The sequence below is a fragment of the Netta rufina genome (assembly GCF_964035555.1).
Source record: "Netta rufina genome assembly, chromosome: 1".
Lineage (NCBI taxonomy): Eukaryota > Metazoa > Chordata > Aves > Anseriformes > Anatidae > Netta > Netta rufina.
Genome location: NC_140123.1, coordinates 101,885,049 through 101,909,534, shown reverse-complemented (window position 1 = coordinate 101,909,534; position 24,486 = coordinate 101,885,049). Strand labels below are relative to the sequence as shown.

At 41.1% G+C, this 24,486-nt stretch overlaps 1 protein-coding gene across 1 annotated transcript in view; it reads left to right on the top strand.

Annotated features, from left to right (window-relative positions):
• APP (amyloid beta precursor protein) overlaps positions 1–24,486 on the top strand; it is a 217,069-nt gene that overhangs the window by 129,982 nt on the left and 62,601 nt on the right. The window contains exon 8 of the mRNA XM_084283723.1: positions 17,316–17,449. Coding sequence (XP_084139849.1) covers positions 17,316–17,449 — 134 coding nt within the window. The remainder of the gene's footprint in view (positions 1–17,315; positions 17,450–24,486) is intronic.

Below are 24,486 nucleotides of genomic sequence, written 5' to 3'. Positions count from 1 at the left end.
GTGAACTCTGTAACAGGCAAGAAAAAGTAGGACTTTGTAACAAAAGTGAATTTAGGGCAGAAGTGGAAAGAAGAAAATCTTAATGAAGGAATGTTTCTGTAATTAAATAGCAGGTATGTGATACTAATGGGCAGTCGATCTGTACACATGGAAAAAGGAAAGAAAAGTCAACTGAAGATAACTGGTCGAGCAGATTAGGGGCATGAAAAAATTCTGCAGTGAGAAAGGTGTTGAACAATAACTCTGGAAAAGCCACTTGACCTCTGGCACATTTAGTTTTAGGTAGCTGAGATGGGGCTGTATTTATTCTTTATTCTTATGACCAGCAGAATTTGTAAAGGACAGGTGCTTTTTTAGTCATCTGTAGGTGAGTATCTTGCTTAATAGGATCAAAGGCGAGTTTCATGCTTAAATGGTGATTGGATCAAAGACAATACGATAGCCATCAAAACTAACAATGGAAAATAACTGATAAACTGAAACTTCTGTTACTTTACATGTGGAAGTATTCCCAGTTAGCAAGTGAACTGGGAGTGAACTAGATTTACATTCACATTTCGCTCTGGAAAATTCATGAGTCTTGGCTTGGTCCCTAAGAGGCAACCAACCTCTTATACTGTATCTTGCTCCTGCGACGGTACCTGTTCCTTTGCCCAGTGGACAAATTGCCTTGCCAACAAGGTAGGATTGAAAAAAAATAGCTATTAGTCTTTTGTGCTGTGCACTTTACTTTTATGGTAAATAGAAGAACTTCTAAAAGGTGCGTACACTTCTGTTCTGGTTGGCAAAAGTACGTATTTTCATATACCCGATGGGAGTTAAGAATTATTACCACCTTTGTCAGCATTACTAAAAATTTAAGAACACTTTTGTGGAGGCTGGACAATAGCATAAATAAGGACTTTAAGTAGATCCTGACTCATTCAAGATTGCGATTTTGTTAAAACTTTCAGTTTTTACAGATTTGTTTTGGCTCCTGCCCTTCAAGCTGAGCCATATGGATGCATTTCTTTGTCCAAATCCTGTAGTGGGACTCTGTGCTGACTCAGAGGTCTCCTAATATAGCGCATCTTGCATACAGAGCTGCAGTTGCTCACCCAGCACTTCAAATCATAGTTTCACTTCTGGCATTCATAGCACTGTGAAGTTATTACATACAGGGAAAGGTGTTGCTGACTAAAGAACAGTCACATCACGAAACAGAGAGTTATTCTCCCATAGTTAAACCTGAAATGATGACTATAATTTGTTGCACTGATAATGCAGTGACGTTGCTTGTTGTATACAAGTTGTGGGTAAAATTACAGCACTTACTGCTTTTACCAGTAAACTGCAGAGTCTGCTCTAGGATGAAAATGAGACTGCTCAAATGCAAGTCCTAAGAACCTTGTAATCTTTTTACAGAAAATCATTCTGCTACAAGGGATGACCTTGTCCATGATCTTAAAAAGAATATTATAGATTGAATCAAACTTGGAAATTAGATTGTCTTCCTTTTTCAAACTTGTTTCTTGGCAGCATAAGTTGTACAGTCTGTGCCCATGCTGTTTGAGAGGATAAATGATCTTCTCTTCTAAGACTGGCAGTTCTTCCACGGCATGTGACATCGGAAATGAAAAAAGAAACAACTTCTAAATTAGTCTTATGGCATATCCATTAGGATATTCACAGAATCACAGAATTGTCTAGATTGGAAGAGACCTCAAATCATCGAGTCCTCTGACCTAACACTAACAAGTCTTCCACTAAACCATATCGCTAAGTTCAACATCTAAATGTCTTTTAAAGACCTCCAGAGTTGGTGACTCCACCACTTCCCTGGGCAGCCTGTTCCAACGTCTAACAACCCTCTCAGTAGAGAAGTTCTTCCTAACATCCAACCTAAAACTCCCCTGGCGCAACTGTAGCCCGTTCCGCCTCGTCCTGTCACCAGGCACATGGGAGAACAGACCAACCCCCACCTCGCTACAGCCTCCTTTAATGTACTTATAGAGAGCGGTAAGGTTGCCCCTGAGCCTCCTTTTCTCCAGGCTGAACAAACCCAGCTCCCTCAGCCTCTCCTTGTAGGACTTCTTCTCCAGACCCCTCACCAGCTTCGTTGCCCTTCCCTGGACTCTTTCGAGCACCTCGATGTCCTTCTTGTAGTGAGGGGCCCAAAACTGAACACAGTACTCGAGGTGCGGCCTCACCAGAGCCGAGTATAGGGGGACAATCACCTCCCTAGCCCTGCTGCTCACACTGCTTCTTATGCAAGCCAGGATGCTGTTGGCCTTCTTGGCCACCTGAGCACACTGCTGGCTCGTATTTAGCCGACTATCAACCAATACACCCAGGTCCTTCTCTGCCTGGCAGCTCTCCAACCACTTGTCTCCCAGCCTGTAGCTCTGCTTGGGGTTATTGCATCCCAGGTGGAGGACCCGGCACTTGGCCTTGTTGAACTTCATGCAGTTGACCTCAGCCCATCGGTGCAGCCTATCCAGATCCTCCTGCAGAGCCTTCCTGCCCTCGAGCAGATCGACACGCACCTAGCTTGGTGTCATCTGCGAACTTACTGAGGGTGCACTCGATGCCCTCATCCAGATCATCGATAAAGATATTAAAGAGGACCGGCCCCAGTACCGAGCCCTGGGAAATGCCACTAGTGACCGGCCTCCAACTGGATTTGACTCCATTCACCACGACTCTTTGGGCCCAGCTACCCAGCCAGTTTCTAACCCAACGAAGTGTACGCCAGTCCAAGCCATGAGCAGACAGTTTCTTGAGGAGAATGCTGTGGGAAATGGTGTCAAAAGCCTTGCTGAAGTCGAGGTAGACCACATGCACAGCCTTTCCCTCATCCACCCAGCGCGTCACTTGGTCATAGAAGAAGATCAGGTTCATCAAGCAGGATCTGCCTTTCATAAACCCATGCTGACTGGGCCTGATCACCTGGTTGCCCTGTAAGTGCCACATGATGACACTCAAGATAATCTGCTCCATGAGTTTCCATGGCGCTGAGGTCAAACTGACAGGCCTGTAGTTTCCCGGGTCTACCCTCCGGCCCTTCTTGTAGATGGGCGTCACATTTGCTAGCCGCCAGTCAACTGGGACCTCCCCCGATAGCCAGGACTGCTGATAAATGATGGTAAGCAGCTTGGCCAGCTCCTCTGCCAGTTCTCTAAGTATCCTCGGGTGAATCCCATCTGGCCCCATCCACTTGCATACATCCAAGTGCCGTAGCAGGTTGCCAACCATTTCTTCATGGATAGTGAGGGCCACATTCTGCTCCCCATCCCCTTCCAGCAGTTCAGGGTACTGAGTATCCAGAGAGCAACTGGTTTTGCCACTAAAGACTGAGGCAGAGAAGGCATTGAGCACCTCTGCCTTTTCCTCATCTTTTGTAACTAAGTTCCCCCTCGCATCCAGTAAAGGCTGGAGATTCTTCTTAGTCCTCCGTTTTGCGTTGATGTATCTGTAAAAACATTTTTTGTTGTCTTTGACAACAGTAGCCAGATCAAGCTCCAGATGAGCTTTTCTAATTTTCTCCCTGCACTGCCTCGCAACATCCTTATAGTCCTCCCAAGTGGCCTGCCCTCTTTTCCAAAGATTGCAAACCCTCTTTTTCCTGCTATGCTTGAGCCACAATTCTCTGTTCAGCCAGGCTGGTCTTCTTCCCCACCAGCTCGTCTTTGGGCACATGGGGACAGACCGTTCCTCCGCTATTAAGATTTTCCTCTTGAAGAGCGCCCAGCCTTCCTGGACTCCTCTGCCCTTCAGAACCGCCTCCCAAGGGACTCTACCAATCAGCGTCCTGACCAGATCAAAGGCAGCCCTTTGGAAGTCCAATACAGTGGTTTTACTGGTCCCCTTTGTGGCTTCTCCAAGAACGGAGAACTCTACCATTTCATGGTCACTCTGCCCAAGACAGTTTCCAACCACCACATCTCCCACCAGTCCTTCTCTGTTTGCAAAGAGAAGGTCTAGTGGGTCACCTCCCCTGTTAGACTCACTAACCAGCTGCGTCAGGAAGCCATCTTCCATGCTCTCCAGAAACCTCCTAGACTGCTTTCTCTGAGCTGTGTTGTGCTTCCAGGATATGTCAGGGAAGTTGAAGTCCCCCACGAGAACAAGCGCTGACGATTTTGCAATTTTTGTCAGCTGCCTGTAGAACTCCTCATCAGCCTCCTCATCCTGGTTCGGCGGTCTATAACAGACCCCCACCAGGATGCTTCCCTTGTTGGCCTTCCCGCTGATCCTAACCCAAAGGGACTCAACCTTATCATTCCCATCCTCGAGTTCTACAGCACTGAAAGACTCTCTGATATAGAGAGCCACACCACCACCCCTTCCGTTCTGCCTGTCCCTTCTCAAGAGCCTATAGCCAGACATTGCAGCACTCCAGTCATGAGAGTGGTCCCACCACGTTTCCATGATGGCAACCAAGTCATATCCTGCCTGCCGCACGGTGGCTTCCAGCTCCTCCTGTTTGTTGCCCATGCTGCGTGCATTAGTGTAGATGCGCTTCAGTTGGGCCATTGCCTTCTCTCCCAGCCTTGCCATTGTTCCCCCAGGCACAGCTCTAACAAGCCTTGTTTCAGCCCCGTCCCCCTTCTTACCTGGTTTAAAGCCCCGCCAATGAGCCCTGCCAGCTCCTGGCCTAGGATCCATTTTCCCCTTAGAGATAGGGACCCGTCTGCGACCATCAGGCCGGGTGCCAAGTAAAGCGCCCCATGGTCAAAAAAAAACACAAAATTTCTATGTTGGCACCAGCCTCTGAGCCACGTGTTTATCAGGTGGACTTTCCGTGTCCTCTCTGTACCCCTCCCTGCCACCGTAGGGATGGACCAAAACACCACCTGCACTCCCGCTCCATCCACTAACCATCCCAGTCCCCTAAAGTCCCGTTTGATGGACTACTCCACAAGTCTATCTCGCGCTCACACTCCCTGATATCCCTCAACCTCTCCACCTCCTCCTTGAGTTCTGCCACCAGGCGGACCAGGTCATCCACCTGCTCACACCTCACGCACACAGTCTCTGCCCCCCGCAGGTGGTAGCAACAGGCTCAGGCACTCCCTGCACTCAGAGACCTGAACTGCCACAGTGTTGATCGGGCAGTCGGTCTGGGTGTGTACAGACTTCCAGGAGAGCGCACTGTGCCTGGTGTACACCATTGCAGCCTATCTAGCGGCAGGCCGCCATTAGAGGAGGTGTTGGTATGGGCGGGGGGAACGCTCTGCCCTGCCCGCGCCAACTGCCGCGCCTCTCCCTGCTGAGGCGCCACGCGCTGTGTGCCCGTCCTGGTGGCCGCGCTCCCTAGGGGCAGGTTATGAACGGCCGGGGAGGGGGCGCTGCTGGCCCCGCTACGCCTCGTTCTTGCCTCGTTCGCCTCCCTCGCGAGGGCTGCCGGGTCCTGGCGGCTCCCTCGAGTGGGCTCGGTGCTGGAAAAATCAGCCCTGCCTGTCCGATCCCTGCTCCGCTGCAGAACACGTCTGCCCTGGAGCCGATCGCCTTGGCATCCGAGGCGATCGGCTTATCATTCATATGAGCCCAGAATATTCCTCTTTTCTCTGTCATGGAAGTGCATTTTTTCTTACGTTCAATTCAATAAAACAATACCACATTAGCATTTGTTTTCTTTTCATTTGTGTCTTGGTTTACTTTGGGAATCCTATTTTTGGTCTGTTTTCTTCATTTTCTTCAGTAGTTTCTCAAGCAGCTTCTGAGTCTAGAGCGTATGCTTTCCAAGCTACCTTAGCTATCTTCTTGTTGATGTATTTTCATTTGATCTATGCATCTCTTACTTCTGTTCTTAAAATACTTTGGTTTCATCTGCTGTCTCAGTATCACCCTGCTGTTTCTCATAATCCTTCATCATTTTGCTGAATAGAAATAGCAATTAAAATTATTAGAAGTCCTGAATATGATACGGTTCAGCACTTAAGTTAGATTTTGTCTTTGAAACCAGTCCAATGTTGCTGAAAATGATGGATTGAGTTAACTGATTATAGGAAGTCTTGGACCTGCAATCTCATTGAAGAAAAGGTAAAAGCAGTTCAGAAGACTTTCAGTCTCAGTATCTAGGCCACCCCTCTTCTTTCCTGGCCTTTTTTCTTCTCTTTGTCACCCTTAATTTAATATTTTTATTTGGTCTTTATGCTCCTCCCTCCCCCAACTATTTGCATTCATGATTATTTATTTGCCCTGACGTTTACCTCTTTTCTCTCCATTGTTGCTCTGCAGTGTTCTGTAAAAATCCAGTGAGCTTCTCTTAGGCAGGATACAAGATGGAACCTAAAAACTTGCCTTCCCTTGGTCAGGGCATAGTTTTGCAGGATAAATGAGTTAGAGTGTACAGAGAGTAATAGGAAATAGCAGGCAATGATTGTGTTTCTCTTGATAGTGGCCAAAGGATGAAAGGGTAGAATACAAGTTTATATTTCTTGTAATGTGCTGAAATTGGAGTGAACCCAAATCCGAGAAGTTTCCATTGTCAAGAATACCAATATACTATGAATACTGAAAATACAGATACTGAATACTAATATCCTGAACACAGTCTACAGGAAAAAAAAAAAAATCATGTTTTATTCTGCTTCCTTGCTGAAGTCTGATAGCCTTGATCTGAAAAGGTGGTTCTGTCAGGTTGTACAAAGCCTTAGACTCTCTTTGCTATCAATGAATTTGACTGATGCTCTGAGGTCTGACAAAAATAACTTGTCTGTTGGGTAGGAGCTACTGCTGTCAAATTTTCCCATTCATCGTGCAGCAACACTGGAATTGATGTATAATTGCCCTAGAAGTAGAAGGCTTTAAACATCTTGTTACCAGTTCGTTTAGCCTGCCAGACCACATGCTCTCTCTCTATTGATTTTTAATAAGGATGTTTGATACTGTCTACAGTTTCTATTCAATTTAAGGAGTCAAGCTTCTTCTGTGTGACTGGCCATAATGACTTCTTTGAATTCATTAGCATCTATCAGATGGTTAATTGAGATTTAATGACCACAAAAAGGGTATGTATTGACAAGAATAAGCAGATGATAAAGTGCTATTACTGAAGGTATTAATTGTCTTATTGTCATAATAAAAAGTATTCTACTGTAAGATTTTTTTTGCTTGTCCTCTTGATTGTTGTTAGTTAAACAACCTTTAAAGCTACGGAAAATGTAAATCTTTAAGAAACTATTTTGGTTTGATGTTAATGTTCCAGTCTTAACTTGGATGTGCACGGAGCTTCAGAGCTCTTAAATGTGCTTAGTTTAACAGCTGTTGTGTACAACACTGCTCTCTTCCAGATCCTGTAGCAGTGATATGGTAAATTAAGAATGTGATGGAACTCTTGCTGCAATATTTGCATTTTTTCTGCATCTAAAGCTGAAGGAAACTGTACTCTGGTGGCACAGTCAGTTTTTGAAAAGTTTGACATATCATTGAAATGACCTTTGATAAAACAGGGTGTGTTTTATTATTGCACTGAATTCCCACGTCTAACAACAGAGGGAGTCGATAGGATCCAGTGTTAGTAACCTCTTCCACCTTCCCTGTGAAAGGTAATAGTAAGTTCAAATGTCAACCAGTGCTCTTATTTTTGTTATCTTACAGCATGATCACAGATTTTGTGGAGTGAATTTAGGTAAAACAGGATTTCTTTTCTAGACTAAATGCTGGAAGCTTACAACCTTGCTAAATCTTTTGGTGGTTGGTAAGTGGCAAATACTTTATTTCAATTTCAAGTGGAAAGTATGAAGAGAAACTAAAAGCTACAATTTAATAATATACATAAAATGTCACACTAGATATAAAAATAATTATGCACAAGATTAAGACCAATATGAAGGATCCATTCTTACTGTTCTTCATATACATGTAGGCTAACTTCACCTTGACTTCTGACTGGTACCAGTCTGTCCCTGGTAATTAATGAGACCAACCTTAATGCTTTTACAGTTCATGCTCTTAAGTGAGGGAAGAATACGTGACCTCTAGCACTTTGCATCATCCAGTTTAATTTCTCTTCTTAGGTAGTGTGTATAACAGTTTGCACCCTTCAACAGCAGAGACATATAAGATGATATTCCAATCATTTCCTGTTGTCGGTAATTTCCTTTATCCATTTGCTACTTGTTCGGGATCTTGACATCTTTCTAATTAACAGGAAATAAAAAGCTTTGGCAGCTAAACTTGCATGCCAACTTCCAGAGCATGTCATAAGTGATAAGGCATTAGAGTGCTGCAGGGCATTCAAGTAAGCAGAGTGGTAAAATATACCCAATTGTTAGGAAGGATGTTTTAATCCTCTGTCTTATTTACTGGGTGATTGCTTGTTTTATCTGTACAACTTCAGAGATCACTCAACCTTTGAGGTCAGGTATGGGGCTTAAGACAGAAAGCAGGCCACATGTAAAGCACGTTCATCTGAACTAGATGATACTGCCCTTTCACTGTTCTTGAGGTTTATGGGGAAGCTGGCAGGCCTAGGCCTATAAAAGCAGTAAAGCTTGCAACTTGCTTCATGCCAGGAATGTGTCTTTCCGACAATGCACTTAGTGCTGGAAAATATTCATCACAGCAACTAGCTGCAATACTAATTTGTCACAGCACTACTGGAGATATAACTTAAAATACAGAAGTGTAGAGCTAACATTTCAAATTCTAAAAATCCATACCTCTTAAGTAGTGCAATTGCAAGAGAGCATTTCACATGAGTATGAAGTTTTTTATGTGAATGACTAAAAAAACCAAAACCAACAAAAAGAAATAATTGCAATTACAGTATGCCAGTCACACTATGACAACCTGTTGCTTTATCATAAAGTCTCTTTGTATTCAATTGTCTTACTGCTCCCCAAATTAGCAGTAAAGGGGGCATTACTTCTCAAGACTTCGCATAAATGTGTCCCTGTCCCACCATCTCCAGCATGAATTGCCTGTATCTGCTGTGTTTTATTTTCTCTGGCATGAAAACTGTACTGAATCGTGCATCTTGATGAAGATGAGGCCAATTCCAAATAGTGTAGATGAAATCTTAAGAAAAACATATTTTTTGCAGTTTATTGTGAGTGCCTGACATTTATCATTTAGTGCCTAGGAGCTATAAATGGATGAATTCCAATATCTATTTAAATTGTAAATTCTGACTACCACCTTCAGGGAATGGAAATGATTAATTCCTGTTACCAGTTTCTTCTTCTATACAAATTCATAATTATATTTCAGCCTTGAACCATCTGTGGAGCCAGTGTTGGGCTGCGCCTTTTTAAAAGAGCAATGGGATAAAGTTTAGGGTTCAAAAGAAAAATATTGTAAATGTATCTAAACAGTTTTTTTGTTTGTTTGTGTGTTCTTTTGTACTCCATGTACAAAACTTGCTATCTCTTGGTTACAACCACGGCAGAAGGCATGTTCAGGAGAATACTCCTTTGTTGTATTTATTCACAGCATTCTGATTTGATGTAACATGAATAATTGCATGCTTTTTTTCCTGATAAGTGCTCAGATTTATGGTGACAAATCAGAAGAGAGTGACCTTGAAGCAGTGTGTTGCAAAGATGTTTGAGAGGCTGTCAAGAGACTGTTTGCTCTGGGGACCTTCTCCCAGGCACAAGAGGTAGCAAAAGAGGACGGGTCCTCATTTCAAAATTCAGCCACTGCCTAATGGGATTTGACTAGCTGTTGGAAGCTGGAGTTCTTGGCTCTCAGGGAGTGAGAATCAGACTTCACTGTTGAGTGAGGGTAATCACGGGCAATATGAAGGGAAGAAAGAAAGAATAGACCTGAAGATACATTGAAAGTTGACACAAGCTCATTATTTTGCACAAGATGGAAGAAAAGAAATGAATCAAAGAACACAAAGCAGGGAAGTGATCTGAGCAATTAATGGCTGAGATGAGCGTTGAATAGATATGAGCAACACAAAATTGCATTTGTCAGGGCTGGTGAAAAGGAAGTTGCAGTCATGGAGATGTAATGAAAGGATGAATGCCAAGTTATATCTGTACATGGATAGGAAATGTGTCTCGAAGTTCTTATGCAGAAGGACTCTAATATGAGAAAGTTTAATTTAAACCTAGTTTAAATTCCCTAGTGGCAAGTATCAACCATAGTTAAAATAACAGATAAGACACAATATGACTATGATATTTTTTTTCTCTATGAGAAGTCTCCATGAAGGACTTCATTAAACTGTCTTTCAAGCTGCCTGTTGTTTGGATACCATCGTTATTTAAATAAAATTGTAACACATCAATGAGAGATACAAGCAGTCTTTGCAAAGTAAAGTTCAAAAGGGAGTATAACTTTTAAACATGATGTGATTTTTCCACCCTGAGACAGTTAATTGCATTTTCAGGCCAAGTTTGTTACATTGACTTGTATTTGTTCTTCGAGTAGTAATGCAAGTTATGAATTATTACAGAAATGATACTCAGTCTTTGATGAGAAAGTAGCTTAGCCTTGATGGGCAGTAAGGACAATGAGAAGACCCAACTATTAAGAAAGGAAGGAGCATCCCTCTGGAACATTGGGTGGGATTGGCTTCTCTTTCATATGTTGACTCTCTTCATGTCACGTCTGCCTGGAATCTCTTTTAATTTAATTAGTAGACATTTTTAAACAACATGAATTCTAATCCACTTTAGGAACATTCATCTAATTTAACAAACTTTTGGAAAATGCATCTTGAAAAGGAAGCAGAAGTAAAGTTTGAGACCTGCTGGTCCTTTATAATGTTCAAAATGTGAACCCTGGGCATACAACTATTACTATTACAGAGCGCTTTTTTAATTCAGTACCAAGATGCATATATTTTTTTTCTGACAGCAGAATACATTTCTTTTTCTCTAGTCTGTTAGCTTGTTTTATATCTTCTGATTTCCCACTATTGTAGTCAAAACTCCTTAGTTTTTATGAAGAATGCTTTACATCCAAAGACTTCTGAGGTATCTTAAAGATAATCCTCAAAACACAACAAGAAAGCAATGTACGAGATAAATAAAACCTAGCGGAGTAGTTGTGATCAGGCTGAGTGATGAATATGTAGTTGAAAAGGATGGGCCTTAATGTCAATGAAAATCTTAATGGGAGTTTGTATTATGGAACATCTCTACTGAAAATAAAATGTGGGCAGCTGGAGTTGGGTGACCTGAAGGACAGGAATTACATGCCCTGAACATAATCAGCACAGTTCACTCTGCAATTAGCTTCCAAGCAGGGAGACGTGCTGATGAGTCGCAAGGCGAAAGATCTGGCTCTCAGAACTTAACCTCAAAGTATCGAGCAATTGTGAAGATTAGTGATGGAGGATATTGAAAAGGTTTGTGTAAGCATCCAGAAGCTCTTACCCAAGCTTCAGAATGCTCCCTCTCAGACCTTGGGTTATGGTCATGTCTCTTACAATTCATGATAAGTAGGTTGTTGAGGCGCCTGGTAGCATTAGAGATGTGATTGCAGGAATTTCTGGAGTTAAGAGGCTGTCTCATAGCTTAAAAGTGAAAAGCTAAATTGTAGATTTGGGACTTGCCAGAAAGTGCCTGAAATGGAAAAGGTGGAGACAAAAACATGGGAAAGGGTTTTTGGAAGAAAGAGTTATCTTAGAGGCCGGTGATAGCCAAGTGCCAGTGCTGCAGGTTCTGCCTCCCACCAGTCAACGCAATGAGGTGATGCAAACACTTGAAGCACAGCACTGCTGTTTATTTCTCTCCCAAAAATCACGATAAGAAACAAGCATCAACAACAACCTGCCACTCATAGGTAAAACAGTAAAGCTGGGGGCATGTCTGGTTTTCATTCTCACATTTCATTCCTCTCTTCTTTGTAGGAGGAACTCTGCCCTTGCCTTTTTTTCTTGCCTTAATTTTAGACAGGATTCAGGAAGTGATCTTGGTGAAATAATGTATGAAGTAATTAAAAGTGGGAAAGTGTAACTGTACCTGCTGGTCCTCCAGCTTAAAGTGCTAAGAAGGGCAATAATTGTCCATATTTATAATTCAGTAAGTTATAATTTATGTATAGTATAGAAATACACTTATTGGTCCATGCCCCAGTATTGATCTCGGTACCAAAAAGCATACTAGTTTGACATGTGCTTCAAGTAATTAAATTGTATTAACCAAGCATAACTTCACAAAGCTCATCCTGATCCACCCTTTACCCTACATATACAATAATGATAATCTGCTCATATCTTATGTAAACCTTTCCCAGCCTTCATTTGTCCTGTATCGTTCAGTAATTTGTCCGTTGTGTAATAAAAAGGTAATCAGCATTTTCCTTCGCTGTTGTGTAGTCTGTTTGTGGGTGTTGCTACCCTGCTGTAAGAGGAGTAGCTTATTCACAAAGGCATTGGTACACTGTCTTGTAAAACTGTTCATTTCACAACAGCAACCCTTACTGCTAAAGATACTCCGTAAGCACTTGTGACTGTCAGAAGTACTATAATTAGTTGTGATCTTAGTCAACAACTGAAAGCTTTGATCTTAATCCTTCATTAGTGAGGCAGCTACGTACGCGAAATGCAGAAGCAGTGAATGTGCATGCACTGGATCCCACAGTGTAGTCAGGTAATGCTCTCCTTACAAATGGCTTCCTGTCTTTCGTGCAGCAGCCACTGTCACTCAGGAAGGGGGCATCTGCCAACCCTTCCACTTTAGATGAGCATGGTGAGTGATCGGTTTTTCTTTCACCGGAGATGCTGATGTGGATTATTTTTATACATCACGGTAAAACCCAGAATCTGGGGGAAAATGTAGTTGCCTTTTTTTTTTTCCTGGTCTTTCTTCTGATATTAGTAATTGTTAATGAACAAATAGTGTAGAGCCTAATTTGGCTTTGTTATTGAGCCTGTGTCTCCAGGAATGTTAGTACTTGTAAGTGTAATAAAAAAAAAAATAAAAAAAATAAATGTTTGGGAATTGGCAGGTAAAGTGAGTGCAAGGATGAAGGAAATGTTATCTGATAGCCATTTCTTCCACAGCTGTCAACACGTGCTTTTTGATCAGTCTTCTTGCAGCACTAGAACTAGTTACATTATAAAACAGACAATGCATAGAAAATGAAACCTCTTTCAAAGAGCCCATGTGGTCAAAAACTGACATCAAGCTGCAGATTTTTAAGGAATCCTTACACGTAACTGATGTCTGACCAAATGTTCCCAATTTACTATGAGAAAACATGCAACACATCCATAGAAATAAAACTCCCAAACGTACTGGAAAGGAAATGGTAGGTTTTATGCCAACAGCCATAAAGACATTTTAAAATGTTTCTCCTTTATTGCAGAAGAAGGGAGGCCCAGTTTTTCAGTAAGTCTCTTCTGGGGCGGTGGGCTGCCAGTTATTGTTACGTTGGAATCGCAAGGCTTTTAAACACGCTGTAGGTAGTTACACTTTTAAAAAAACAGATGGGGAACTTCTCACATAATCATTTGTAGGCTTTATAAATACAGGGCGGAAAGTCTTGCAGGGCTTTGTGTTTTTAAGAGCTGAATATTTTATGTCAGAGAAATACTTGTGATTTCAAATTACGTAGATGGCTAACTTGCTCATAAGAGAACTGCTCCAGAATATAAACAGAAGACAAAACTGTGTATGATCATTTCATCTTACCTTTTAGTATTTTCCTAAACAATGATGCTGAACTTCCTTTTAATGAAAATTGTATCTTTTTTGGTTTTTAAGCATTTAAATGTTATCTCTGCAGTTTGAGATGTGGTCAGTGTTGGTAAGTTGGTCTCTGCAGGCATCACCTACATGTGTGACAGATCCACACAAACACTCCAGCAGTGGTACACGGGCACGAGGCACTGCATGGTGCTTGGTGCCCGGCTCTGGACGTGCCAGAGTGCACAATGGAGAACCACATCCAGCCTTTGGCCAGCGATCTCCCTCTTGTGTTTTGCAGAAGATCAGGAGTAATTGCTTTCTCCTCCTAGCCACTATCGCTCGTCGTTAGCATTAGCATCCTCAGCGTTAGCTCAAGGGAGCCCGTTGCAGGTGGATGTCAGTGTATCTCCCGCATCCCTTCCAGCATTCCTGGATGCAGTCTGGCTCTCCCAGGCATCCAGCTCTGCTGCATTTAACATGCAGTCAGTCTTTGTTTGATTTGGTTGTGCTCTCTGGGCTCCCACTAGGAAACTTGTAATTCTTGTTTTCCAGTGTTGATGTGGTTCCAAGCAGCCATTTGCGAGCCTTGCTTTCCCAAAGTGCCTGCTCTTGCTCTGAAGCAGAGGAGCTTCCCTGGAGAGCCATGGTTGTTTGCTAGGCTGGTGGTGCTCCAGGCACATGCTTGCTGATCCTATAACCAGCTTTGTGAGGGGGCTGCATTGTCAGGCATCCTTGGCACCCGGTGCTGAAGTCAGGCTTTCCCATTCTCAGCACCCAGCATTGTCGCCTGTTCAGAAGCAGGCAGTAAGTGTCCCAGTGGGAAACCAGTGTATCATCAGGAAATCTGGGCTAGAGAGGCCACGTGTGCAAGACAGCAGCTTTTGGTAACCAGACCTTAAATGTACATTTGGCTTAGCGGATCTCATGGCAAATTCTGGTGACCTTTCCCCCCCCCCATTCAATAAATTAAAGGTTAAATTTGCATAATTCATTGGACAGTTATTTTGATCTTCACTTCTTTCCACTCACATTTTTACAGACATAAGTTTGGGGCTGGGAGAGTTATAAAAGACAGGGAAAGATGGAGAATGAGCTGGAACTCACCCCAAAACCTGCTGTGTCCTGCAGAGGCAGCCAGAGGACAGCTTAGGCTGAAGGGGATTTTCTTCACATGGCCCTAAGAAACTCTGGAGCTTGCTGCCACACCACATTTTGAATGTTAAATTTCACCCAGATTTGGGGAGAAAGAAAGAGAGTCATGGAAGGCAAATCCAGCAAGGTTAGTTAAACATTGCAAAAGGGTATTTACATTCATCTCTGGTGTTCCTGAGCTTCCAGCGGGCAAACAAGGAGAGTGCTGCCTTAAACTTGCCTGGCTCGTCCCTAGGAATGTTTGGTTAACCTGTGTTGGGAGACAGGGCCCTGGAATCTGGTCTGGAGCTCTTAAATTTCTCCCTGTTTGAAGCAGGATTTTACATTCGTTTTGTAAATGGAATTAAAATGTGTAACGCTTAACTGCAGCTTCAGGAAAAATAAAGAGTAATTTGGTGCTTGAGAGCTTGAAAAGGAAAGATATTTTTAAATAATTTTGAGCATTATAGAAATGTTTTCACTCAGTCCAAGCTTTGAATGTCTTGGGTTTGGAATTTGCTTACATGGTCAGAGCCATTCAGCTGGCAGCGCTGCACCCCAGCAGAAACCTCTTACACTTGTGCAGGACGTTAGTGGCCCTGTAAGTTTTTACTGTCTGAAAGTTTTCATAATAAAATCCATTTGGACATTCTGTGCTAGTATGAACAGTAGGCTCCTAGGTCTGCCCTTTCTCAACAGTACATCCGATAGCTACAGAAGGTTACGATTTGCACACACATGGACAGTGTGTACAGATACATGAGGGAATGTGGCAGAGGATGAGAGGTGGGGAGCCCATACCTCCTCACCCCATCCTTTGACGCTTGAAGCTGTCAAAGCTGAATATTGCAGTCACGTATCATTGAGTTATTAACATTGAGAATTAAAAGCAAAAGAGAATTTTTATGCTTTTATAACACATTAAAAAAACTGTCTGAAGCTGTAGGAGTAGCCTTAGAGTTGTATTCTATTTTCACAACTTTTGTGGCTTGTCAGGAGCTTCATTTGCTCCTGTTTGTTGCAATGCTTCAGTAATATAAAGGTTGACAAAATGCAAATCTTGCAACTAAATATTTATAAAACATCTAAAAGCGGTGGAAGGAGTGGCAGTTTGCACTGCCTATGATTTCTCCATAGGATTTTTTGGGTTGCTTGTAGATATTTTGGGACTAACAAGGCCTATCCTATGTTCCAGTGAGTAGCATATAAAATCCATCGTCCAATTTCCATCAGCAGCAGCCTAAGCCCATCTGTGCCTTTTACACAGCACATATCTCAAATGTAGCCAAGGCTTTCTGTTCATCCTTTTGTTTGTTTTTGTTTTGCATTTGGTGTTAGACATCTAATGTAAAATCTGAGGAACAAGTTGGATTTTGCTTTAAGCTTTTCTTAAATTGAGGATGCATTCATTGGGACTAATACATGGAGAGCTTGTACTTGTAACTGATGATTAAAAAAAATAATTCAACCAACATAAATGTGTTTATATTTCAACTTATTTTGAGGAGAGTTGTCACGAATATATATTGGTTATTATTGCTCAGCCTAATCTTCAGACTGAAGTTTGCTTCTGTTGAAGACCTGAGAAATGTTTGAAGGGTGGGAGGCAGGGAAGCCTGTGGGTTGTTTTTTTTTCTACCTGTATCAGTCTTCCTCGTAAAACATACCACCTCTGTAAGTAAACTATTGTACATGTAGTCATAAGACTTTAAAGAAATCCTGTGCAGCTCTATGTATTTGTTTGTTAAAATTCTAAAATTAACTTTGCAACTGTTGAACAAACAGTGACCAAGGAAAAGAAACTGATTAGATAATGAAGATTTCAGTGATAATGTAGCTGGAACAAAATTAAGAGTTTTTTGAATTGCTCTTATGTCTCTAGCACAGAAATGTTACACTACTTAATCTAGAGCCGCTGGATGCTACTGCTAAAAAATTGTTCCTTGAATTATACCAAGTGTGCCTCTTCCTGCTACTGGTGCATAGGTATAGCCTAGTTATCTAACGGGAACGGCTGGTCTTTACAGCATGCTTTCCAGCCTCCATGAGGGGTTTTAGTAGTCAACATTGTTACAAATAAAGTAAATATCTGTGAGGCCAAACTGTCATTAAGGGAAGGATTTGAGGTATTTTATTAAAGTGCCACGGGATCCAGAGGTGCTTTAAAATGTATTTGCATTGGCACTTGTGTGTTACAATTCAGCTTTTAAAAGATAAACTAATATACAAAGCATGTCGTTTGCTTTCTGCTGGTCTATGTACTTTAGTCATTGCCAAGCTTTTTTTTCCTTCTAATTCTTTCCTTTGGCAGTGGTTTCTAACCTGTTTGGATAATACTGCTCTGCCTGCTCGTGCTGAAGAGTTTTTTCTGGATTATAACATGGGAGGGAGAAGGGGAGAATATATATATGTTTATTTATTTATTTGTATATTTATATGTATTTGCTGCATGTAATATACTCCTCTGAGGCTACGTGTATGATTTTATTCTGATGAAAATTAGAACAGATGTTTCTTGCCTGGTTCAACTAAATTTTATCTGTACTTAAGTAGAAATTCTGCTTTTCTTCTTCCTCCCTTCCCTCTCTCAAAACTTCACCTCAGTCCCTACCACAGCTGCTAGCACTCCTGATGCTGTTGACAAGTACCTGGAGACACCTGGGGATGAAAATGAACATGCCCATTTCCAGAAAGCCAAGGAGAGACTTGAAGCCAAGCATCGTGAAAGGATGTCTCAGGTAAGGGGAGATTTCTTTATCATAGTATCGTAGATTTATCACTAAACATTGCAGGGAACTTTGTCTCTCAAGTTGTAAGATACTCGACGACCTTTATTTTCATGTTTCCTAAGGCTTATGCGGGTTGCCGTGCCCATCTGCAATGCTGTATTTACTGCCTTTCTGACTCCATCTAAGAATTCAGCTGGAGCTGGCAAGGTCATCTGTTTGTGCTTGGATCACAGCTGTGGCCCTAGGTTGCTACAGCTATTTATGCTGGTAGGAAAAAAAAGAAAAAAAAAAAAAACTCTGCTAAAAATTGCTTTCATTTTTGTTGAAGAATGTTTGGTGTGTGATGTTATTCTTACAATCACATGAAGAGCTTTACTAGTGTTATTCATCCTTCCTTTGCAGAGGCTAAGGTAGATTGCTTGTAATCAGCTTCATTTTCCAGGTGTATGCATACATGGCCATGCCCTGGTGTAACATAAGCTTGCATATATTCATCTAATGCTCTTGAGCCTCAAGGTAACATAAAATGCATCTAAAGCCAAGGCAAAGAGGAGAAATCAGTGCTTCTGAACTCAACCAGTCCAACTGAACCAACTCTTTTTTTTCTTAAACCAGAGAGTTTTATGTAGCCTGAAACTATATACTGTTTTTAATCTTATTGAACACTAAGAGAAGAGCTATCTGTTCTTTCAAAAACAGGGTTTATAACAGAAATGCCAATAAAAATTGCAACAGTTCTGCTCTAATAACAGCAGTGAAAAAATATGAAAGATTTAAAGGAGATCCTGTGATGCATATTTTTTTAGGATGGAAGAACACAGAAATTAATGTAGTATAATTCAGATGCACTGCATATACTGTGTAGATATTTTAATAATTATTATTTCCATGTAACTTTCTTCCCCTGCTGTATTACTGACACGTTAACCTTTAGCTTTTTGCTGTAATGTTTGAGTAAACCTGAGATTAGACTCTTAGTGTAAGTCCCCCTCTATTAGCACTATAGCTACGTCTTGCACCTTTCTAGTAAATAGGCCAGGGCATCTTACATGAGGCAGTCATTGCTTGAAACCACATACAGTAAACATGGCAGCTTTTCCTGGAATAGTCCTCAAATTTTCCTCTTGTTGTCTCCGAAATTCAATATGCAGTGTAAAACTTGAGTAATTAAGGGCAATATTTCTGTAAAAACTGCAGGGTTTTTTTTTTATTTTTATTTTCTGCAAAGCTGAAAGGTTTGCGCAGAAGAACTAATCAAATGCATAGGCACCCAGAAACAGCATACAGGGAGAATATACAGCGACAGTGCTTCAGGCTAAGAAAGTTAACTGGAAAAGCTACTGAACTGTAGCCTCAAAAAACTTCTGGGTAAATGTTCTGCATGCTCTACCATGTTCATTTGGGGGAACTCAATAAATGAAGGCTGTGGTTCAAGGCTTTGACTGAAGATCACGCTGGCACTGCCACGTGCTCTGCTCTCATTAGGATGTTCCCAGCCATCCTTCCTGTCAGCACTAATGAGCGTACAGCTGTGGGGTGAGGCAGGTCAGCTCTCTCAGCTCGCTGCCTTGTCACTCTTACCAAAAAAATAAAACCACAAAAAAACACAACTCTGTGCAGTTCAGCAAGCTAAATCAGATCTGAGAAATCAAAATAGATACCTCAAGAAAGAAAGAAAGAGAATCTAACTGATCTTTAATATGCCTATGCTGATGATTAAATCACAGCTTAAAGTACATTAAAGTACATGTCTTGAAGTATGCAGAACACCTGCAGAGCTTTTAAGAAGAGGTGACTTCAGTTTTTAAAAATCAGGTTTCCCTTCTATGAGTAATGTCTTGTATAGCACTGAGCTAACCTCTCCCACCTAATGTTTCAAATGTTTTAAAAATAAAAGATCTTATGGGCAGGGAGAAAAAAAGCAGTTAGTTTACCATTCCACGTCTTGTTTCTCATGTGAACTGTGGTAACTCTGGGTCCTATACCACTGGCCTGCTTTTTGGCAATTTATCGCTTTTTATATTGTCTTTAAAATCAGGAATTTTCTTAATATGTATTTAACTAAAAATTAATTTGAAGTTGTTACTTGTTAGATCAAAAAGAATGCCAAATAAATTAAACAACTTACCCTTTGTGTCCATGCTAGTGAGAGTCACTAGTTAAGCCCTCCAGCTGCACTGAACATATTTATTCATTTTTGGCTTAGTAGCTCAAAGTCTGGTTCTTTCAAGGCTGGAAAATGGGGATAATAAAGGAGCAGAAATATCCTTTTTTCTTTTATTAAAAGAGAGCAAATGATCGTGTCTTAGCGAATGATCAGTTTTTATGAAAATCAAGTCTTCCATTAATCTTGATAAATGACATAATCAGAAATAAATCAGTTATTAACTAAATACACATATTTAATAAATGAGCTGGTTTTTAAACAGTACTGATTTAATGCACACTTTATTTTGTAACAGATAATTATGAAAAAAAAACATGTTTTCTAGCTCACGTATAAAGCTTAATCATCTACGGAGTAGGAAACTGTAGCATTTAAAAAATAAATTGAGATTAAATATTTTAATTGAAGCATGCCATCATGGCAAATGCAGATTTTCTGTGTATTCTCTTCTTGAGTTTTCCTGTTGTTCAGCATGAAATTATCACAACTCTTGTTTCTTCTCTCCTTGCATCAAAATAGACAGGCAGAGAAGAGACCCTGCTTCTCTGCATGGTTATGTTGGTTCATTGTTCACAGCTCCTCAGACTCTTTTTAGGGTTGTCTATGCTCTTCTTGTACAATGACCTGATGCACCTCTACCTCATCCAGTTTTAATCCCTTCTGCTCTTCTCTGTCCATGCCTGCAGACTTCAGAGTGAAGGTTTTTCTGCCTTTACATCTGCACGGCATCTGGAAGAACAAGTCTTACAATCTTTCCAAGGCAGTGCTGTAAAAAGGGCATTACATTAACATACAATTTTTAACTTTTCCTAAGTAATGCTACTCTAAATAACAGCAAAATTGTGTTCCCATGCAAACAGGCTAGCCATTCATGTGCAACCTTTACATGTTTGCTGTTCTCTTATGTAACAGGAAGAAAATATGTTAATTTATCTCAGACTGCCTAGTTGTTTCCTGTTTTGGTACAATTCCCCTTTCTCTCTTTCCAGTTCCTTAACTTTTGTACAATTTCCTCACTTAAATACTTGCTGCTAAATAGCCTGGAGAAACCAGATGCTGAACCTTACTCAAAAAAAGCAGTATATTTATACGTTTTTTCCTTAAAACATCTTGAGATGTCCTGATGTCTTGTATTTATTCTTTCCATGGCTGTTGACAATGTTTTGGGTATCATACTGTGCACAGTACTTATGACAGGAACTTAATGATACCTTGTCTCCCAGAATAGTCGTGCTTCTTGGAAGTTCATTTCCAAGGCAAATATCTGAAAATACTGCAGTCCTCAACAAGCTTGAACTTGAGAGTGAGAGCTAGCGTTGTGTTCAAGATATTTAGTTTCTTTCTGTGATGAGAGCATAGTTTAAAAAATGAAACACAAAATGCATCTAAAACAACGTGTTTGATCCTGTTAGTCATCAAACAGTGTACGTCAAAATGCGTGGTCTGTGTCTAGATTCCTGGGAGATGAAGATTAGTCCTCTAAGCAACTCAGAAGATATTTTCCATACATTGAATACAGTTTCAGTTAATCAGGGTTTGCTTACTTTCTATTTCCCCCTTCACAACCTGTATGCAATACAATGTACATAGATTTCAAAACATTATAGGAAGAAGTCTCCCTTAGTAACTGTGAGAGGAGAAAAAAGTTTCTGACATAGTATAAAGCATCACTCCTCTCTCATACCAAGGGTGACATCCATCAGTGCATAATTTGGAGGGGTGCCAGGGGGATATCAAAGGTCTTTTCTTTCTTATATTCATCAGGTAGGGTCACACCAACAAACCCGTAGTAGCTGATAGTGTTCATCTGTAAGCAGACGTGGGTAACAAGAGTTGGCTAGCGGTTCACCACCACTTTGGATCATTGTATGCTGCTTGTTCCAACATCCTTGAGAGGTTTGTTAGTACCAACAGTACCATATTGCCTGGATAACAGTGTCTCTGTTACTGCGTGTGAGGGCTCTTGCCTTCTCTAAAGCTGTCAGCTTAGCAGGAGTTACCCCCCTCAGTTACATTCAGGGTTCTTTGAAGAGATTTAATGATGTTATTACCAGAAAAAAGGTCAAGACTTAAGTGTGAAAGAAAAGCCCTTGACTAAAGTAGTCATCATATTGTGATGATTTTGACATTCTATCTATGCAGGCCTTCAAACACCTCTGCTGGTGTGATTGCTGTAACCCAAACGTCTAAGTTCTTTCCTTGCAGATGTGCTTCTGTGCACCAGCGTAAAAAAAATGGGAATAAATTCTGCTGGTTTCAGTGTAATGAGATTTTTGTACTTAGCATAGCTCTTAATAATGAATGACACTTTTCCCCGCTTCCTTTTTCCTTCTTGCTGTCCCCTACAGCCCAATTTCAAAAGAAGTCTGCAAGGCAGTAAGTCCTGAGTTCTGAAGAAGTTTGACTTTGAAACAGCTTGCTTCTTAAATCTCAACCAGAACTTGTCGTTTTCCTGGCATAAAGCCTTGGAAAGCCATAAATCTGCGTGGCTTTGATAGGTCTGTGCTTTCAGTAAAGGAGAATAGGTTCATAACTGCACACTGGACAAGTTTGGCCTTTTTCTGCACATACATATCTGGAAAATTAATTGTATTTGTTTCCTTTCTGCTTGTTGGTTTTCCACAGAGTACTGTCATACAGCTGTTAATCACTCATAATTCTGTAAAGGTCTGGCCTTCAGTGAGAGCCCAGCTTTTCTCTTGGTGGTAGGAACTGCCCATATGTAGCTGTAGGGCAGCTGCGTCTCCAGTTAGAGCACACACACAGGCTCTCACCCCACCCCCACCCCTTTCAACCAGTGAAATCTTCCCAACTGCAAAAAACAACACTAAAGCAGAGTTTCTGCAGTCTTTACAATTAATATTGTTTCTGCAAACAGCCATGTCACTCTGGTTTGTTTTTTTTTTCCTTCTTTTTTTCTTCACAAGCCATTCGCTCTCATACTTGAGCTGAACTCTGAATCCCTTAGTTTACATTCCTCCCAGCTACCTGTGCAGCCTTTCAGTTTGTCATCCCACCTTCAATGCTTTAAAAGATTTGAAGAAATATAATAGGCAGAGAGACCTGATCCAGTCAAAGGTCTCTTTATCCTGTTACCCACAATACTTGTTTTCATTATATGGATTAGCAGAGTGTCATTGCCTTTAAATTTTTCAAGATTAGTTTGGGGATAAAATTGCAAGGAGCTGTTGTTCTGAAAACCCATTGACTGCTCATTCATAGTGATAAAGAGTATTAAGCAGATGTCAGAGATGTGATTTGAAGGCATAAAAGGAGGGGCGGGAGAAGAGAATCAAAAACTTGCCAATCTAGGTCAATGCTCAAGCGTTAACATGTATCATTGTAGTTTAGCACTTGAATTAATACCACGGTTTGTGGGTCTTCTGTAGTGCTCATACCCTGGCACCATTGACATTCCAGTTCTCTAAAAAGATGCTGCCTGTGTCTGTGAGTGACATTTTCTAGGCCACCTTAGTTATATGGCCTAAGTGCACAATTAAGAGATGAATACCTAATGTGCACTTAATACAGAGCAGCACTCTGAACACTAGTAAGTTGGGTGTTGGTTTTTTTTTTGAGAACACATCATGGTGTACTAAATTGCATTATCATTTCGTGTTCTTTAGTACTACTTTGCTGGAGAAGCAGTACAATCTTCCGTGCACTGAGTAACAGTGATGGTTCAGCCTATAATCTGAGTGCACAGCACAGAACATCCTCTTTTAGTAAGCTGCTTACTACAACTCTTTGCAGATGAACTTTCATGTTTCCTTGTAAATTTTGGTTTCCCACCTCTTGAGAGCTTAGGTACAGTTTACACATTGGTATGTATTTATCTGATTAAAAGATTACATAAATTGAAGAGGTATTTTTAGGCTGTATTATAATTTTTAAAAATCACAATCTTAACTTAGCTCATCTTTTTTACTGGGAACTGTAAGCGGAAACTTTAGTCCAAAATGATTTCAGGCCTTTGTACTTACAACAACTGCTGTCTAACCAAGCTGCTGCTGAAGCCCAGAGGTAGGCAAAACAATTAACCACATAGAAGTTTTCAAAATCACGTTTGCCTACCCAGACCTCCCTCCACTCATTTGGACCATTATTGAGGCCAGAATTTCTGTCTGAAAAATAATTGCACTGGTAGTAAGTTGGTCTGTTTTTACTATGAGTGCTTTATTGTTGTCTTGAAATACATTCCCAAGGTTTGAGTCAAAAGAAAGCTGAAAACTTGACAATAAGATCTCACATATGGAGTCAGTATTGAGTGCTGTTGTCTTTATGCTGATTATTTGTTAGGGTCTACAACCCTATGTAGAACTGAGAAGGGATTACATTTCAGGAAATGGGACTTGTAAAAGCCTCCTTTGAGCCTTGAGGTTTTGTAAAATGGCACAGGCACCACCAGCACTCTCCTGTGTGTCCAGGAAAGAACCTGATTAATGATGTCCAGCATGTTGGAAAACTAGGGAGCCTGAGGCAGGAGCTGAGTGGTTGAGGCTCTACTAGCAGACGTGAGACACAGCAGATATACTTTGCCTTTGGTATTTATCCCAATGAAATTTCAGTTGTACATAGGAGCTCTGAGCTTTTCTTAAATCCCCTTTAGAAAGGTTATGTTTGAGAATTTCTGTTATAAATGGTATGAAAGTGTGGTTTGGGGTGAGAAAGAAGAGGAAATGTGCGTTTTGAGGAATTGCTTATAGGTTTCTTCTGTTTTCTGATGTTGTGCTAATCTTGCAAATAACCAAGTCACATATTTGTGTGCACTGCATTTGGTGACAGCAGTTACTCCATAAAAAGTATTATCTGAGGAGTATGTGTGAGGAGTATGTGCCAGTTATGAAGTGAGGAAAGTCCATAAGTAAGACCGTGAGAA